At 44.4% G+C, this 20,029-nt stretch overlaps 1 protein-coding gene across 1 annotated transcript in view; it reads right to left on the bottom strand.

Annotated features, from left to right (window-relative positions):
• The window catches only part of ADAMTS6 (ADAM metallopeptidase with thrombospondin type 1 motif 6), a 2,426,739-nt gene that overhangs the window by 451,844 nt on the left and 1,954,866 nt on the right, over window positions 1-20,029 (bottom strand). The window contains exon 17 of the mRNA XM_069627350.1: window positions 2,095-2,218. Coding sequence (XP_069483451.1) covers window positions 2,095-2,218 — 124 coding nt within the window. The remainder of the gene's footprint in view (window positions 1-2,094; window positions 2,219-20,029) is intronic.

Genomic DNA, 20,029 nt, shown 5'->3' on the forward strand with positions numbered 1-20,029 from the left:
CATTGGCGAAAGCAATAGGGGGAGCTTTGAACAAGCATAATGCTCGCCTGCGGTGTTCACATAGAATGAAGATTACCCCTGCTGGTTGCGCAGAGAGTCTTGATTCTATTACAACATGGAGGCAAGCATTAATTTCCCACCCGGCGCATACACTATAACAGATCACGAAGAATGTTGAATTGTGATGTAATGAACAGTGTAACTGCCCCCACGCCACTGATAATTCCCTTCTCTGCTCTGCAGGAGATGACCAAAAGACAAGTTGGGCAAGATACGAGAAGGGACAGCTACGCAGCATTGCAAGAGCGGATACGCACAGCGAGCTAGCATCATACCCAGGGAAGTTGGGAGGATAAGATGTTGTAGAGATTTTTTCGTTTGGTTTAAAGTTACTGTTGAAGATCAGTTCAGAGCATCTAAAGAAGAGGAGGAGGGAAGGAGGGAAGTGACAATCGACAGGGCAGGAAGACCAGGACTACAGGAGTAGTAGGGACAGAGAGAAATGTAGTTCAAAGAACAGTAAATAGAAAGTAAAAAGAGAAAATGTGTAAAAGAGGTCATTTTCTGTTATTTCTGTTATTTTTGTTGAAATTGCTGAAGAGTAGTAATAAAGAAGTTGAAGCATAATGCTCGCCTCCGTGTCTTCAATAAAATCTTCATTCTGTTATGCGATGCCATATAGGGCAGCCAGGCTCTGGGTGTTATGAACTGGTGCTGGGGGCAATGATAAAGTGTTGCCTCCAGAACACCTTATGAATATTTGTGTGTGTGTGTGTGTGAGAGAGAGAGTAAGGGGTTTTGCAGTGTAAATCTTTTGCAAGAGTAAAAATTCAAGGCCAGGAAATATGCAAAGGAGGGTAGCCATCCATCATCCCATTTTAATGTCAATTGGACTACTACTATGACCATTGTTTCTTAAGGATATTTGTATCTAAATGGCAGAACAGTGCCCCCCTGTTATGCTGTGATCCAATGAATTGAGGACCTGATAGCAGTTTTAGGGAATCCACTGAGTACTATTCCACAAACATCAAATTGCCAGAAAAATCTTCTTTCTCAACTGGGCAGAGGTGGGCAAAAAACACAGAAAAAGTCTTTCTTTGGTTTTTGCTGTGAGGGCTCCATTCTGATTTGAATTCCCTAAAGGTGGGTGGAACCCTGTGTGTAAATTCAGAGTTTCCGCAGAGTTGTCCCCTCCTGTGTGTGCACCAAAGGGGTCCGGCCTACGCAGATGCGGGTTGCACGCACCCGGCTTGACCACCAAGGCATAGCTGGTGGTATATGATCAATAGAGGCTACCCCTGCCTACCTAGGAATAAGAACCTAGAAACACGCACCGGAGGAACAGAAGAAACTATGCTTGGCTGGATGCTCAAGAGAATCATCCGATAACCCAGGAAGCACCCAACAACCCAGCTTAAAATTCCACCAGGGACCCGGAAAATGGGCCCTCTGAGTCCTACTAGAGAGCGTCTTGAAAAGGACCGCCTGACCGAGATAACACAGCCAGAATGCAGATTCGGAGACCACCCTCCTTTCTGTGCACATTACACTGATCTCTCACATCCACTGCATCACATCTAGCATTAGAATGCTGCCAACCAGGGCAAACCACTCTGGCTGCACACATACTAAGTGCAACCAAGCACCATATGCTCACTGCACTCTCCACCGATACAGACCACGGTCCCCAAGGGCGTTCAACCCACAGAGCTTGAAGATCATACCAGTGGTACATAAGGAGCTATACAAATGCACAATAACATAACATAACATAACAAATAATGTTTCCAATTCCTTATGTGTGCTCGTTCACCATTGTCTCCAAACCCAACCAAAACACTCTGGAGATGCAGCAAAAAAGAGCCAGAGGTCCCTCCTCCTCTGAAGGCTTGACTTGTTGTGGAACAGTACATGGAGCCAACTTATCTAAAACTTGCAGAAAGCTTAAAAGCAAATTTGGCTGAGTGGAAATGTATCTGATTATAAATAACAATGCGTATTAAAAAAGGGTCGGAACATTTGTTTTTTTAGTTCAGACAAGGAAAAGCTCAAATTCTGCTGGACTGGGCTGGTGAAGCAGGCAGTACTTACCTCCGCGAGGTAATGAATCATTGAAGAAACCCTCAATGGCCTCACACACACTGCCATCCCCTCCGCAGACACGGCATCTGTCTTCCTTGGCATCTGATCCCAGAATATTATCACAGCCTACATGCTGGGAGAATACAGAAATGGGCACAGTTACTTCTTACACCATGTTGTGGGTTTTACCATACCCTGGCATTAAGGCTACCGTACATAACTCGAAATAGTTTTCCCTGCTGTGATATCCATACTTCTACCTGCCCTGTATTCAAAATGCAAAAGTAAGTTAAGTACCTGGAAGTTCACCCAACCCCACCCGGCATGCAATAGACCATGGAAAGCACAGATAGGAAATAATGGTCCCTTACATTGAAATGATGTTACCTGCTCAACATGGTAACAGCTCTTCCTGGAGTCATCTTACAAAGGGTCAGCTAAAGTCAGGTGACTAGGCCACTCGGCAAACAGCAGCACTGCTGAACAAGGAAGGGGCCTCGATTGTTTACACCAGAACGTTTCAGTGACCGCCCACCCTGGGACTCAGAGTGGGACTTGTGAATGGCCAGGGCTTACTGCCCCACTTCAAATTGGGATGCATGCATACACCTGTGGCAAAAAGAGACCAATTTCTGCAGCATAAACAGAGGTGGATTAAAGAAGGGGCTACTCAGTGCCATACTACTACTACTGGCAGCAATCCCAATCATTAAGGTGAAAAAAGGCACAGCCCAAAAGATATACCTCATTCATCCAGTCTCGGGAGGATAGCTCAGGGGCAACATACTCGCCTTGGAAGCAAGACTTTGCCACCCAACCTAAGAGTAGACCAACCCTTCCCACACTTCAGAAGGAACTTCATCAAACACATTAACACTAACAATGACTAGACACCTGTAATGAACCTTCACAAGTGTAGCCCTACTTAATGTACTCAGATGTGTGTAACCCTATGTTTATAACCGCTAACTCTGTATATTGCTAACTGTACATTCATGTAAATACTGCAACCGGTAACTGTACATTCTTGTAATATTGTAATACGTAATATTGTAATCTTATTCATGTAGATTTGTAACATTGTAAGCCTTGCATATACTTGCTGCTGCGCCCGGTAACCCATGGGTCTGGAGCGCATTATAAATAAATAAACAAACAAACAAGACTACACGGAGCACAACAGGTTCGATCCCCGGGTCCGTGTTTAGAAATCTCTGGGTATTAAGCGCATTATAAATAACCTATTGTATCTCTTTTAGTCATGCAGAGTGTGGGCAGGCTATATCTTCAGCAGAGGTGTGAACTGAAATAAAATGCCAACAAACTAATTGTGTGAACTGAAATAAAATGCCAACCAAACTAAATAGAAAACACTTAAAAAAAACATACCTGTGCAAGAAACACAGAGAATGCAAAACTTTGTAAAAAGGCACTCTGGGTAGATGATCAGGGGCGTTCAGGCAATAGATTGGCAACAAAGTCATTGGGCCTCATTATGAGGTGGCCGGTAAGGGATTACCGGCACCGGTAAGGGCACCGGTGTTGGTAATCCCTTACCGCCCTACTACGAGTTCCCTTTGCGAGTCCTTCCTTAACACCTGGTTTTTTCAGGCTTTAAGGACAGGACCCGCAAAGGGACTCTAGAGCTAATAACGGTACCGCAATTTGCAGTACCGTTATTAGCGCTTCCTCATTCCCATTGAGCCCTATGGGGGCTCAAATGGGAATGGGGAATGGCCCTGGTGAATGGGGAATTACCGGTCCCGGCAACCTTGGAATGGACTGGTAATTGCTCCATTCACCGGGGCGGAGTCGGAACGAGTTTGGAGGCAGCCATGGCGCTAATAGCGCCATGGATACCTCCAACCTCGCAATGAGGCCCATTGTTTGTGGGCCTCATTACAAGTATGGCGGTAAGGCAACAACGGCGCCAGTATCGCTACTGGCACCATTGCTACCATACCGCCATACTAGGACTTCTGTTGCGGGTGCCCTTGCAGCCACCAGGTCTGACCTACTGGCCGTACCGGCACCCGCGACCAGAACATGATGGTAGCACCGGTACCGTTATTAACGTTACCGGTGCTACCACCCTCCCCATTGCCATTGAGCCTTATGAGGCTCAAATGGGAATGGGGATTTTACCGGGCCCGGCACCTGCGAAAGGAAAATTACCGGGTCCGGCTGGGCCGGAATAACCCGGTAATTGCCCATTCGCAGGTGCCGGACCCGAATGCAAGTTTGGAGGTAGCCTTGCTGGAAAAACCGGCAAGGCTACCTCCAACCTCGTAATGAGGCCCTATATCTTTGAAGATCAAGGTCGAGAAGGGTGCTTAAAAGTCACTATGGTCCCAAAACGTGGCCTGGGGACAGGCCTCTTTGAAGTATCTTTATTCTGGTCTTTGGTGCCCAACAGCATTGAGCTGGGCTTATAGGCTCTTTTGACACAGTTGAGCAGGCATTGAGACAATCGAGTTGATGTCACTCCATTGATGGTCGGCGTCTTGTCGGTTAGAAGGTGAGGCTCCCGATGGGTCGAGTCAGTGTTGGAGACGACATGACAATGGCTTCCAATGGTTCAAGCTGTGGTTGAGCTAGTGGGGAGATGATGCCTCTGCTGGGTTGAGTCAGTGTTGGAGACAGTAAGTTTGCTGGCTTCCAGCAGTCGAGTCTGTGCACGTGTCATTTGCTCCCACGATGTTGAGCTTCCGTTTGGGACAAGACAGTTTTGTCCGCTTCAATGGGTTGAGCCAGCGTTTCAATGGCTCAAAATGCAGCAGACAATATGAAAATGCATACAGTGCCAAAAGAAGCACTGCAGGTTCTGTGTTGGCTCGAAGTGCATCTTGCATAGTCAATCCGATTTGCTGATGTTTCAAGGCAGTGAAACAGGTTTTTAGCTGCTTCTGGGTTGCTGGGAACCCAAATCCAGAGTGTCAAGGACAAGGTGAAACCTTCTGTTCTACAGTCCCACTCCGAAGAGCTAGTCTGGAACTTAAAGGGGATACTTCACCTTCAGTGAACATATACCTGGTTCCAGTGCAGCCAGCAGTGAGGCCTTGGTAGACCTCAGTTCACCCCCCCCAGTGTTCCTTGGGGATGGTTAGGGGACCAAACTCTCGTTTGACTTGCCTCCTGTCATCTCCTCCCTGGCAGAGGACTTTGGTAAAGACTGTATCCCAAGCAGAGATGCAGTCAATTCCTCTTTCTTTTCAGAGGGTCCAGAGATGAATCAGATAATGAGAGGATGTCCTTGCCTTATGAATTCAAAATGTTACAGGGCAGGCCTGATGTAAAGGCTTCAATCCAGGCTATTGTAATAAGTGCCCTTGCCTACTGACATCATACCCAGAGTGCCTTGTAATGCAAGCGCTGGGTGGACATGGGAGTGTAGAGAGCCCTAACAGAAACTAAGATGGTAGAAGCCCCCAAATTCCCCACGTCCCTCCTGGTCTAGCCTGCTCTCAAAGAGGTATTGTTGGTTTCTCAATGGAGTTCACTGACTATAAAAAAACGAATGTTTTTCTTTCTTTGCATTTAACTCAAAGTAATAAGAGTACAAAGGCCATTTCATTGGCTTGCAATTCTTTTGCTGATATGCATTGTATGTTGTGCTGTTGAGTCCTTTGAGAATGGGCAGGGCCCTAATCCCAGCTTCTCCCACCTGACAAAATTAAGTGTTTTTGGGCAAACTATCTCCTTGTGAATGATTTCCTTAATTGCGGTTACTTATGAGTGTTTCAGTCGGCTCAGTGTGTGCTGTAGAAAGTCTCACTCAAACATAAGCAAATAAGCAACTATGACATGCGTTCTACTTCACAAATGATCGATACATCCAAAAAGAATAATATTGACCACTTACAAAGTGCAGAGGGCAAGCTACAATGTCTTTGAGCTCACGTAAGGGACTGTCCCGTTTGAGCCATTGATATTATGTTTAATGGTGTATTTTAAATGTATGTATAATTGTAAATACTCTATACTTTGGCGTTGGGGCCCCTAGTCTTGATTGCCCCCAAGCAATGACTGTTTGAGGCAGCCATGATTCTACAGAACCAACCCAGTCAATTACTTGTACTTTCTTCAGTCTATGACATACACAAATAATTGGTTGATGTTTTCACATTTTCACAAGTTGAAGGTTTTTGGCTTTCGTACCAATGTTTTTAAAATGACATTATGAATTTAAAAACCTATTTTCCAGTTTATTTTGCAAGTTTAATATGCAGACAGTCATATCTATACACAATACCATTATCCGCAGTCTTTGTGAGGATGCCAAGTGGTTAGGCACTCAATTCTAATGGGAACATTTGGAACACATAGATTGTACAACAAACCCTTCAGCTGTAAAATAGTTGCATCCAGGACCTCCCGAATCTCTGCCCACTAAAAGCCCTGTCACCTGCCCCACCTTCATACCCATCCACCCTGGACTCTTTTTGTTATTCTTATCTACAGGACCCTTTGTCTTAATTCTACCACTGGGGATAAATATATGTTGTAAGGGCACTCAAAGGGTTAAGGGTGTAACCAGAGGGGGCTTCCTATAATGCATGCCATATATCACCTACTATTTGTTCATTCTTTCGCGATAAGTAGCTCATGGGGTTTAATACTTGGAATGGCTACATTGGAATTCTGTAAAAAAGTACAATATGTATCCTATAGTATTAGGCAGAAACCCGTGCAGTTCCCTTTGGGAACACTGTAAAAGATTTAGGACTACAGGTGTTAGCAGTAAACCCACTTGGTAGCAGTCTGTACCACCCAGATTTACCTGGTAGCTGGGGCTGAGCAGTCAGACTTCCCTCAAGAAGAGTTAGGCAGTATGAAAAGTATACACAATAGGTACTCAGATACAATAATACAAGCAACCACTGACCAGAGCTTTGGTATCAAAGTATATAATTATTTATTTAAAAACACACTGTTTGAAACACTCCAGCACCCTTATGGTAAAACACTCTAAACACAGTTACTATTATAATATATACAACCCTTATTCCTTATCAGATAAGTCTTACTTAACACCACTTATTTCCAGACAGAGGTGAGCGCTTAACTATAGATGGCACTCCAATAAGTTCATGAAGAAGGGAGGGAAAAAGACAGAATATGGAAAGATACACCACTCTAAGATTTAGGAACACTATTAGCAAGGCAGAAGAGCAAAAGTCACTTGTGAGCCAAAGTCCATAGGCTGGGCCCACTCTTAGAGAGAGCAGAGCACAAATGCGCCCGAGATCACACAGTTACACTAGGCTTTGAAAGTCTTGCAGAGAGTTCGAAAAGAGTTTAGAGAGGCTCAGAAAAGTTTAGCCAGGGTGTCCCAGGCTAACCCAGGTTCAAAAGCCGGGGGCTAAATCTACCCCGTACAGTCGGTGGCAAGGGAAGCCAGGCGGAACACGGTACCTTAAGTGGGAAGGATCCTCCAGCGGTGGCAGTTGTTCCTGGCAGCGGATGCAAGTCTCAGCGTCGTCCAGGGGAAGAGAAGATCTCGACCTGGAGGAAAGCTGAAGGTCGGTGAATTACCCGGGAAGAAACCAGCCGCAAAGTTTTCCGGTTTAAAGGTATTGCCCTTTATTTCGCGGTCGTGGTAAAACATGGTATTCCGGTTGCCGGGATGCTTGGCACCGGCAAGGCGGCCAGGAGATGTGTCGGGAAGGTGAAAAAGACAGTGAAACTGGTTATCCCCACCAGTCAAAGGAAGAAGACTCTACGGCGGGAGATCTCCTCTGTCGTTGGGAAAAGTGGTGAGACGGTCCAGCAGGGCTCCATCGGTGGTGTTGTCGTGGCAGGTCGGCTCAGCTTCTCCCTCATCGGATTCTTAGGTCCTGTGGCGACTTCTGAAGTTCCAGTCCCCAAAGCCCTGCTTTTATGCAGAAAACCCCCATTCACTCAGCCTAGCTGTCACTCAAACATGCTAAGTGGTGAGCCGGCCGGCTTGGGCCAATCAGGACGGAGTGCGACTTGAGTTGCCTAGGCAACTCAGTCCAGGGTGCCTAAATCCCCCTCCACCCCTCCTAAGTACCCCAGACAGAGTGGCACCACTTTGGAGGGCTTCTATGGAGAAGTCGCCAAAAAGTGTTACAAAGGGCTCGACTTGGGTTGGAGTCACAGAAGAGAACACAAACGCCATTTTAGAACCGAGTTTTGGCAAAAAATACCAACCGGAGAATTAATAATAATTAAATAAACCGGCGGTATGTTCGAGGCTATCGTAATTAAATAAATAAAGATAGTAGCCTTGAACAATGGGAAAATCCCATAGAGAAATATTCGCGGTTGAATATAAAAAGTAGTATCCACTGCCACCAGCCAAAACTCGATCAGGGGGGACGGAGACGTGCCCCCTCGACTAACAGACCCCGGGGCAATCAAATTGCCTGAGCCAGTACGTCCACAATATGATGGTTTGTACTGGTTCTGTTGAGAATTCAAGACTAGTAAAGTCAATGGTGACTTTACATGCCCTGGGAGACAGTAGTCAGTCCCAGGGTATGGAGTCTATTTTTTTTTTTTTTATTATTTATTGTTTGGCTGTATGGAACAACCTTTCAACAATTACAAAAATGAATAAAAACATATCATAAACATATTACAATTCAATTCATCAATATTTAACACGTTTCAATATTTTACACCTGGCACCCAAAGTATAAAAAACCTTAATAGCAGCAGCATTCTTTTTCTTCCTTTTTCCCTCTTTTTTCTTTCTTTCCTTCCCTTCCATCACCGTTCCCTCATAAAAGCATTCACAATTACTTTGGGTATAATTCATTTAAAAAACCTGTTGTAGCTAATCTAATTGACATTCTCTTTGTACCAAAAATCAATAGCCATAATTCTTCCATATCAGTTACAATTTGCGCTCTAAAGCAATGGAGATAGTATTTACAACGTATAGCATATAATGCAGGACAGTAGACGATGACATGTTTCAACGTTTCTGCGGTTTCAGGATCCTTACAAAATCGACAGATGTTCTCACTGGCATCAATTAATTTTCGCCTACATAAAATATCCTTTGTATGCCACAAATTTAGACGAAAACGAATATAGTCATCTCTAAATTTTGGAGATGGATATTTTAAAATATAAGATTCTACAACTCTAAATTTTTTGTGGCCAAACTGGGCAGTGTTCCAGTCTTTAGAATGGGAACATTTTTCCAAGTTATATATCCAATCTTGCCGATATAGTTTAATTTTAACTTGCGTTGGATTATGAATTAAAGTATCTAAAGAGATGTCCGCATCAGAAAGGATATTTATAGCTGTATTTAACTAGCATTTTGGGTATTGATGATCTGAATATAGTAAATATTTACCCAAGATACAGGATATATCTACACATTGTAATGACAGGATGCATTTTCTCATCAAAGCTATCAATTTCCATGCAATAGTACTGTATAACGATAGCAGCCCTAATTCAAAACAAATCATTGCAATGGGGACACAGGTAGGCAAATTAAGAATTGAGCGCCAGTATTTACCCTCTAATCGATCCCACACTAAACGGGGCAGCATCGATACAGCTTCAGAGCCATACGAGATAATGGGTTTTACTTTCATGGAATAAAATGATATTATATGGTTGCACGTAAACTTTCCAAACTTATATAAAATAACCCTAGATTGGGAGATTAAGGTTTGCAGTTTCGATTCAAGTTCTTTTTGAAACACTTTATCATTGTTACCCTGGCTGATCATAATACCCAAGTATTTATATATTGAAGTTAAGAAAATTTGCTCCTTTTTTATATACCACTTGAATTGAAAGTGTTTTGTCATTTTACGATTTTGACACATCATAATTTGAGTTTTCGTTAAGTTTATAGTCATAGCATTTTCTACAGTATACTCCGATAACCCATTAATCAAACGTTGCAAACCTGCCGGAGTTTTTGACAATAGAACAAGATCGTCTGCATAAAGGATCCATGGTATCTGTTCTTGGTCTAATTTGGGAGCATCAGAGTTAACATTCTGAAATTTTTCACCCATGTCAAGGATAAATAGGTTGAATAGTGTAGCTGCCAAGATGCATCCCTGTTTCAGTCCTCGATATGTTAAAATGGGTGGGGTTAGTATCCCATCGCGAGTAAGACGAATATGAACTGATGTATTTTCATGAAAGATAGAAATTAACTTGACCAATGAATAAGGCCAGCCCAATAGCAGCAATTTATGCAGCATTAGATTGCGGTCTATAGAATCGAATGCTTCCTTGAAGTCTACAAAGGCAATGAATAACGATTGCCTTTGCTGACAGCAGAGAGCCTTGATTGCAGTCAAGGAGACGATATTTATAGCCGTTCCCTTACCAGCTACAAATCCTGTCTGAAACCTATCTCTCATGTTCGATGAGTTGATCCATTGTTGGAGATCTCTTAGAATTAGTGAAGCAAAGATTTTCCCTGTAACATCTAAAAGGGCGATTGGCCTATAATTTGCGGGGTTTTGTCTTTTTTATAAATGGGTACGATCAATGAAGTACACCACGATTTAGGGATATTTTGGGTAATTACAACTTGAGAGAAGATTTCAAACAGGATGGGAGCCCATAAATCCGGAAATTCTTTTAGCATGGCATTAGAAAGCCCATCAGGGCCTGGAGCAAGGGATCTACTTGCTTTGTGGATAAGATAAAGAATATCGTCCATTGTAAAATCTATTGAGAAGGATCCCTCAAGTTTTACAGGAGATACGCAATTAATAGAAGGGAGAAGAGCATAAAGACCAGCAAAATGGGAGATCCATATGGAGGAAGCAACATCATTAGTTTGCATTTGACATTGAGTGGTGGTATATGTGTCTGTTATTAATGACCAACATCCTGCAGAGTTTTTTGTCAACATTTTAACCAACATTGCCTCACCATCTTTCTGATATAATAGCGAACAATAAGTTCTTCTCCAATTCCTATGTTTAGTTTTAATTGCTTTAAGAGCAGCCCAGCGCTGATCAACTGGTAGAGATTGAACCGCTTTCTTATTTTTTCGAAATAAAGCTTTCGCTTTCTGCATATCTTGATTATAGGAATGTGCTGCAACCGAAGATCTTGTTATCTTAGTAGAACAGGCAAATTGATACATTAGTTTTGTGTAATCAATATCAGAATTCCAATAGTTTAGCAAGGTTTTACATGATATTTTAAGACAATCTGTAAAATGCAATAGTTTGGTACTGGTCCATCGTAAGCGGTTTCGACCAGGATTTACATCAATAGTACCTTCCATTGTTATACAAGTCACAGGTGGAGCAATTCCTTGATCAGTAGAGTTCAGTGGCCAGTGGAGATGTAACATATTGTGATCACTAACCGAAGATGGCAGAACCTGGAACCCTTTTAGGAGATAGAATAAGGAATGGCTAACATAAATGAAGTCAATAGTAGCCACAGAACTACCCCTTTTCCATGTCGGATGGGGAGGAGAGTCCTCAGGAAATGATCCATTTACCATGAACATATCTTTCGACTGTATAAACGCATTCCAGCTTCGTACTCGATCGTCAGATAATACTTTGCTATTATTTAAACAATGGAGATTTAAATCTCCCGCTAAAATTATGTGTTTCTTGAAGTATTTGTTTCTTGAATTGATATATTTTTTCCCATAAGCGCTCAAGAGAGCGCAAGTAGGAATCAGTGGAGAAAGCAACTGGATTCCAATATGTATTAATCAGAGAATACTGACAATCGTCAATAGATAGTTGAGCTAACTGGATATACGGGGTCAAGATTTCATGTGAGATAACACTCATGGATGGAGTGTTTTCAGCATCATTAACAGACCAGACATTGGTCGACCTTTAATAGCAGAAATAGCAGGATTTAGGATGGGATAATAACCATCCCACGACGGGCAGTTAGTTAGCCATGTTTCCTGTAATAATATAAAATTATACTCTCTTAGTTTAGTGGCAGCATCAGAGAAAAGATGTTTGAAGCCTCTAGTATTCCAGCTTAATAATGAAAGTTGCTTACTAGTGGAGACGCTAAGCTTGAGAGGTAAAACACCGACATTTACATTGTTGTTTACATTGTGAACCACTCGAATCCGCTTTAGTAGAGGCGCCCAATGTTACTTGTGCATCTTTACATGGGACTGAGATAGCAGAGCTTCTTTGATGGTCAATAGCAAGCTCAAAACCCAGATCCCACAAGGCTGCGCGAGCGGCCCAAAGAGTATTTAAAACCACCCTTGAGCGGAGCCAGATTCGCACTAAAGACAGGTTGTTATTATTTAAGAATTCAACTTGTTCAATATCACCAGAATTAATATCCTCCAATGCATATATATCACCAAAAATAGCTAAAAGGCTAGCACGATTCAAATCATATGAATGATACGGCAAAGGCCTACATTAAATAATTAATGAATGGAGATTTTTTTTTACATCAGGTTTTTTCTGTCCATTTTGAGTACTTTCCGAATTCGAAGTGAGTATCGCTTGGGAGCTTACCTGTTCAGTAAGGGCAAATGGAATTTGCTTTAAATTAGAAGCAGCAAATACAGTTTGGTTTAGATTCGAAGTAGTAATAGATGAAGGTAATTTCTGCCCGCCTTCATCACATGTAACAGCGCTATTATCAGAAGTCTGATGATATTTTAATGTGTATTGTTCAATGGCTGAAGCTATGATACAATCTAAGGTTGGAGGCATGGAGGATAAATTACATTGATCCATTTTATTCGCAACTGCCAAGGAAGGAAGAGAAGGCAGCTGTGGCACCGATTTTATTGTAGAGGGTAATCTAAGTTGAGATGGCTTATTGGCTCCAATTTGAGGAAGAGCACTATCTTTAATTTTAGATCCATCAATGATATTAGATTCAGCTGGGGGAAGTTTAAGGCTTTTAGCATCTAGATAAAGGTCTATTTCTTTGCGCAGCTCTGAACGTTTTAAACACAATTCAGTATCCAATAGATCCTTCACTCTTGGAGCAGTGATTAATATCGGGTGATTATCAATTACAGCAGATTCATTGTCAATCAAGGCCACAATGTTATTTAGGGGCGAGTGTTCAGCTGAAGGTTGTACATTTGCAAGCCCTTTTAGGATTTTCTCGGCAGCAATTTTTGCATATTTATCCCGTACTACTTTAGCAGCTATGGTCATTTTATTTTTAGCAGGTAGTTTTAGCCCTTTCAAGAATGATTTGGCGATCGAGGAGGGAATATGCTGCTTTGGTCGATTTTTTGTGTTCTTTCCTAAGGGGCTTGTATGAGTCTGTTTAGCCGGGATAACACCCGAAAAAATTGTGAATAGTTCTTTAGAAGATTGTAATACATTTGCTGATGGTGAAGGCAACACAGTTTTAGTTAATGGACATACAGGAGCACACTTCTCAACAGGGGAATGAAGTTCTCGAATAATATGTGGAAATGTGGGAAGGGTAAGTTGGACAGATGTAGCCGTATTTTCCATGGTCAATTTCGGTTTCTCCAATTGATTAAATGGAGAATCATTGGTTGCTTTCTGCTGTAATAATTTAGCAGGAGATAACTTTGATTTTTTAGGAGAAATGGGAGCAATGTCATTTAATGATTTCAACTGTTGTAAACGTAGCTGTGATTGCCATCTAATTAATTTAGTAAGTTGTTTATCCTGGATTTTAAGTTTTTCATCCAAGGTCTCACATAATTTAAACAATGATGATATAGCCAGATTCATAGCATGCAAGGTGGTTTCAATTAGTATTGTGGAAGACAAACATGCAGTAGATGGAGGGGGCAAAGAAGGCAAGGGCATGGAAGGAGAAAGGATGGGTTTCGGTATGATATGAGACCGTCTGGGAGTAGGCGCTATATATGTTTCTCGTCATCAGAGTATATGTGGGAGATTTCTGGTAATTCGTAGTTTGCCTCAGGCGCCACATTGTTATCAATAAAGGATGAATTAGAACAGTGATCAAGTTCGTCTTGATCCTTTATAAACTCATCAGCCAATACTATAACCGTAGGATTAAAAGGTGTACCACACATAGAAGGAATACACGAAGCAGCAGGATTTAATAAACCATTTGACCCAGGTGTAACTAAAGGCTTGCTAGTGGGCATAAAATTATCACTCTGCGGCAACTGTGGGCTCACTTCTTTTGTAGCCTGTGTATCTTTGTCACATGGTGGTTTTCTCAAATCAGTATAGGAATCCGGCAAAAGAGCCGGTTGTATTGGAATTTCGCTATCCTTCAACATAGTTCTGTCTGAAATACAGCGCTTGGGTTTAGGCTGCATTATAGAAGATGGAATATCAGGCGTAGCACAATTACCGGGTAAATCACTGCTACATGCCCTTTTGTCTTTGCCCATAGTGGCGAGCATCTCCTGTATATCGCGCGACGCTACTGTTGCTTTAGATCTTGCAATTTTAGGAACTCGGGAAGCTGAAGCCGCTTGTGGACGCGGTGTACTGCCCATTACTTTCCTTTTCTGAGAAGCAGGAGGTGGGGAAGAAGATGGAGCTGCCGCCAGCTTGTTTGATCTAAGATAGTAAAAGCGTTGGCGCATTTAATACGCCACCCAGAAAAGCACTTGGATTAATATTTCAGTTAGAAAGGGTGGATTTGTTAATGAATTTTTTTTTTTTTTTTTTTTTAAGAGGCGGTGTCATTCATCCGAGTAGTCTAAGGCAGTTGTTCAGTTTTCAGGGAAGGGAACGCCCGACAGCTTGTGGAGCTGCCAGAGTCCGACTCTCCACCCCAAACCCTGAGAGCTAATAGAATACGTGTAAGTAAAGTTAGCAGCTGAGGGCTTCAATCCAGATCACTCACAGATCACAGCCGAACAGCATAACAGCGGCTCCAGCCCTTACTTCCTCCAGGGCTTAACGCCGCAAGGGTGGATATACTGGCAATTTATGCGGGGATAGAGTCACGTGACCACTCACGTGTGCTCGACAGGCCCCGCCTCCTCCAGGAAGCAGGGAAGGCAGCAAGAGCTCGGCTCGCAGTGCTGCTAGGCTCAGAGTCAATGGCAGACAAATTCCAATGCACCTTCCAATTAAACAAACACACGCCGCTCGGGCGGATATACCGGCAATTTATGCGGGAATAGAGTCACGTGACCACTCACGTGTGCTCGACAGGCCCCGCCTCCTCCAGGAAGCAGGGAAGGCAGCAAGAGCTCGGCTCGCAGTGCTGCTAGGCTCAGAGTCAATGGCAGACAAATTCCAATGCACCTTCCAATTAAACAAACACACGCCGCTCGGGCGGATATACCGGCAATTTATGCGGGGATAGAGTCACGTGACCACTCACGTGTGCTCGACAGGCCCCGCCTCCTCCAGGAAGCAGGGAAGGCAGCAATAGCTCGGCTCGCAGTGCTGCTAGGCTCAGAGTCAATGGCAGACAAATTCCAATGCACCTTCCAATTAAACAAACACACGCCGCTCGGGCGGATATACCGGCAATTTATGCGGGGATAGAGTCACGTGACCACTCACGTGTGCTCGACAGGCCCCGCCTCCTCCAGGAAGCAGGGAAGGCAGCAAGAGCTCGGCTCGCAGTGCTGCTAGGCTCAGAGTCAATGGCAGACAAATTCCAATGCACCTTCCAATTAAACAAACACACGCCGCTCGGGCGGATATACCGGCAATTTATGCGGGGATAGAGTCACGTGACCACTCACGTGTGCTCGACAGGCCCTGCCTCCTCCAGGAAGCAGGGATGGCAGCAAGAGCTCGGCTCGCAGTGCTGCCAGGCTCAGAGTCAATGGCAGACAAATTCCAATGCACCTTCCAATTAAACAAACACACGCCACTCGGGCGGATATACCGGCAATTTATGCGGGGATAGAGTCACGTGACCACTCACGTGTGCTCGACAGGCCCCGCCTCCTCCAGGAAGCAGGGAAGGCAGCAAGAGCTCGGCTCGCAGTGCTGCTAGGCTCAGAGTCAATGGCAGACAAATTCCAATGCACCTTCCAATTAAACAAACACACGCCGCTCGGGCGGATATACCGGCAATTTATGCGGGGATAGAGTCACGTGACCACTCACGTGTGCTCGACAGGCCCCGCCTCCTCCAGGAAGCAGGGAAGGCAGCAAGAGCTCGGCTCGAAGTGCTGCTAGGCTCAGAGTCAATGGCAGACAAATTCCAATGCACCTTCCAATTAAACAAACACATGGTATGGAGTCTATACTGGGGGGTCACTATGACAACCCTGTGTTACTGCACTGAGAGTGCTGTGTAACACACATCACAAAAACACATGAAGCCCTATGGAGTAAAAGACCCCATAGCCCATTAAACACATCTAGAGTCAAAGGAACGCACTCAAATCATGTCCAGTGAGGGTAAAAGAGTCTCACTCTTGGCAGGAGAAAAAAAATAAACCCCAAAAATCCAGCAAAGCTGCTGGGGGACTCACTAGGTTAGGAAATTCAGCCTAAACAGAGAATTCTCCCTAACATAGAGCACCTTGCTGTCAGCACAGGTGTCTGTGAGTAAGAGCAACCTATGCACACTAGTATGGCTGTCTGTGTAAAATGCATCACAAGTAATTCCGTGTTTTTAATTTTGCTGGTTAGACACAGCTTGTGTCAGAGCCTGCCTGTAACGCTCACCTGATTCCCGTAGAGGCGCCGGTCTTGACTGGGCGTATACCGTATCTTCAAAGGTGATGTGTAACACACGGCTGGCTCTTTGGGCTGGACCTCTGTGCACTGTATGTCTGACTCGAAGGGTAAGATGTCTGCAGATAGAAAATATGGGATTAAGGAACTGGGTTATTGAATGTCTCTCTCTTCTTCCCTTTCTCTTCTCCTGTAGAACCCCAAAGGTTAACGCTCTCACCTTAGGTAAGTGAACGCCGTGCTCTCCATCTGCCTCGGGGCAGGGTGCTGTAACCAGTTTCTTCACTGGATAAGGGGAGCAGGCCTCTTGACTTCAGAGGACTGCTGTCCGTCGTTTACTGCACGAACGGTAAGTTTCGAGTAATTCTAATGTCTTTAAAGTCTTTAGTAATGATGTTTCTTGTTTTGCAGGGTTCCGGCGATGGCGGATGACGGGCTGAAGTGAGTTGAAGATGGAGCCCGTGTGATGAATAGAAGCGCCTGGAAGCACGTAAGTAAGCGCTTGTTGCCTGCTTCACGATGCGCTCTAACTGTCTTTTTATTTTGCAGGTACAAGTTTGGAGCGGCTGCAGGGTGCCGGAATACCCACTGGGTTAGATGTGGAAAGGAGTAATGGCACGTGAGTATTAAAGTTCCCCAATGTCTTTAAATGCACCTTGTTTTGTCTTTCAGATGCGGGATGCAGCGCCGAAGGTCTCCGGAGCGTGCGAAGAGTTGGTAAGCTTTTGTCTTTCAGATGCCGGAATGCAGTGTGAAGACCTCCGGAGCGCACGAAGAGTAGGTAAGCCTTTGTCTTTCAGATGCCGGAATGCAGCGCGAGGCGTTGGTGACAGCCGATGGACCAGGTAAGTGAAGAGCTGTCACTGAAGACCGTAATGCTAACCTGTTCTTTCTTGTCTTTATAGGTGTTGCTGAAGACTGGATTCAGGATGGTAAGCCTTTTTCCTTAGGCCCAGGATCAGATGCAGAAGACACGATGAGCGTTCTGCTGCAGAGGATGCAGAATAACGCAAAGCAAGATTCATCCATCGGGTGTGGTTTAAATAGCCTCCTGTAGTGCTTAGGTGTCTCCTTCCATAGCCACGCCTAGGTAAGAAAAGAGTTCCTGCTTTCCAGAAGAGTTCCAGTGTTCTGAATCTAGGGAGTGGCTCCTGCCCCACCCAACAGGAAAAGTAGTTCCAAACAGAAGAGGATCAGAGGCTCAACTGGCAGGCAAGTAAGCAGCATGGTCTGCTGCAGGTAAGTCCACCCAAGCATTATGAGCCCGGCGCTTCCAGCGCTGGGACTGGGCATATTTATGAGCCTGGTGCCACTGGCGCCAGGACTGGGTCCAAAAGGTCCCAATTGGGACTGGTTGGCACTCGGAACCTGGGTTATGGATCTGCTTCCAAGGGAGTTGGGAAAACCCTGACCTTTTGGAAGCAGAGATCATGACAGTACCCCCCCTCAAGGCCCCTCCCAAACCGGGCTTCTCCGGGGGTTTTGGCTTGTCAGGAAATGTTCGGTGAAATCTTTTGATTAGGCGAGGAGCGTGGACATATTCAGCAGGTTCCCAGGATCTCTCTTGGGGGCCGTAGCCTTTCCAGTCAATTAGGTAAAATAGTTTAGATTTGGAGATCTTGGAGTCCAGAATGCTTTTGACTTCAAACTCGAGTTCTCCATCAACTAGGATAGGTTTTGGAGATTTAGTTAGTCGGGTTTGAGGTTGCACGGGTTTTAATAGAGAGACGTGGAAGACCGGATGTATCTTCATGTGCGGGGGCAAGTCCAACTTGACCGCTACTGGGTTTACTATGGTAGTGATGGAATAGGGACCAAGGTATCTTGGGTTGAATGTGCGTGGTCCTTTTAGAGGTAGATATTTGGTGGATAACCAGACTTGATCCCCTACTTGATATTGAGGGGCTTCCTTCCGATGTTGATCTGCTCCTTTCTTGTATTGTTCTTTAGCCCTTTGAAGGTGAGAAACAGCTTCCTTAAAGGCTTGGGTGATTGTAGAATGCAGGTAGTCTACTGCTGGTGTTTCAAGATCTTGGAGGGGATCCAACTCCGAGGTTCGAGGGTGACTGCCGTACAAAAGAAAAAACGGGGTTTTCCCAGTTCCCGAATGGACAGAGTTATTGTAGGCATATTCGGCTATCCAAAGGATGTCTTTCCAAGTTTTTTCAGTTTGTTGCAGCATGCAGCGTAAATACTGTTCCAGAGTTTGATTGGTCCTCTCGGTTTGTCCGTCGGTCTGAGGGTGGTGACTGGTCGATAGTCTCACATCAATTTGAGCCGACCGACAGCAACTTCGCCAAAAATGAGAAATAAATTGACTACCTCGATCCAAAATTAGAACCGAAGGAAAACCGTGCAGTCGGACGATGTTTTCGAGAAATTCTCGGGCCAGAGTTGGAGCTGTTGGCAAACCTTTGAGCGGAATGAAATGCGCCATCTTGGAGAATAAGTCCACGATTACTAGAATCGTATTGTATCCGGAGCATGGAGGTAGATCGGTGATGAAGTCCATAGAAAGCGTATGCCAAGGGCGAGGTGGGATGTCAATAGGGCGTAAGAGGCCTGCTGGTCTTTCCTTTTGACTCTTGTTTTGGGCGCATACTCCACAGGACATTATAAAGTCTCTGATATCTTTTTTCCAAGACGGCCACCAGAAGTAGCGCTTGATCTTTTCTGAGGTCTTGGCCATACCGGGATGTCCTTCCATTAAAGAATCGTGATAACAAGAGATTACTTTTTTCTGTAAATCTGTGCTGGGTAGGTATAATCGTTCTTGGAAATACAATAAGTTGTCCTTTACTGCAAAGTCCTTTCCCTGCAGATGCCAATTCTGTATGTCTGCTGGAGTTACAAGTTGCCTGGCTTTATCCTTAACTTCCTCTATGGATTCTGTGGCGATTACACCCAGAATTCTTTGTTCGGGAATGATTGGTACAGGTTTAGGGTTGATCAAATGTTCTTCCACTCCCATCCGAGAAAGGGCATCAGCTTTACCGTTCTTTGTACCAGGTCGATAGGTAATTATGAAGTCAAACTCGGCAAAGAATAATGCCCAACGGAGTTGTCTAGAGGATTGGGCTTTTGCGGTTTTCAAATATTGCAGGTTTCGGTGATCCGTAATCACAGTAACGGTGTGTCGGGCCCCCAGCAGATAATGCCGCCAAGCCTTAAAGGCAGACTTGATAGCCAGAAGTTCCTTGTCAGTAATCGTGTAATTGATTTCAGGAGGCGAGAATTTGCGGGACCAAAATGCCACGGGATGCAACTGATTGGTTACTGGGTCCTTTTGTGATAGAACTGCCCCCATGGCAAGGCTTGAAGCATCAGTTTCCACGATGTAGGGGAGTTCGGGGCGA

The sequence above is a fragment of the Ambystoma mexicanum genome, chromosome 6p (assembly GCF_040938575.1).
Source record: "Ambystoma mexicanum isolate Mex_15411 chromosome 6p, UKY_AmexF1_1, whole genome shotgun sequence".
NCBI classification, from domain to species: domain Eukaryota; kingdom Metazoa; phylum Chordata; class Amphibia; order Caudata; family Ambystomatidae; genus Ambystoma; species Ambystoma mexicanum.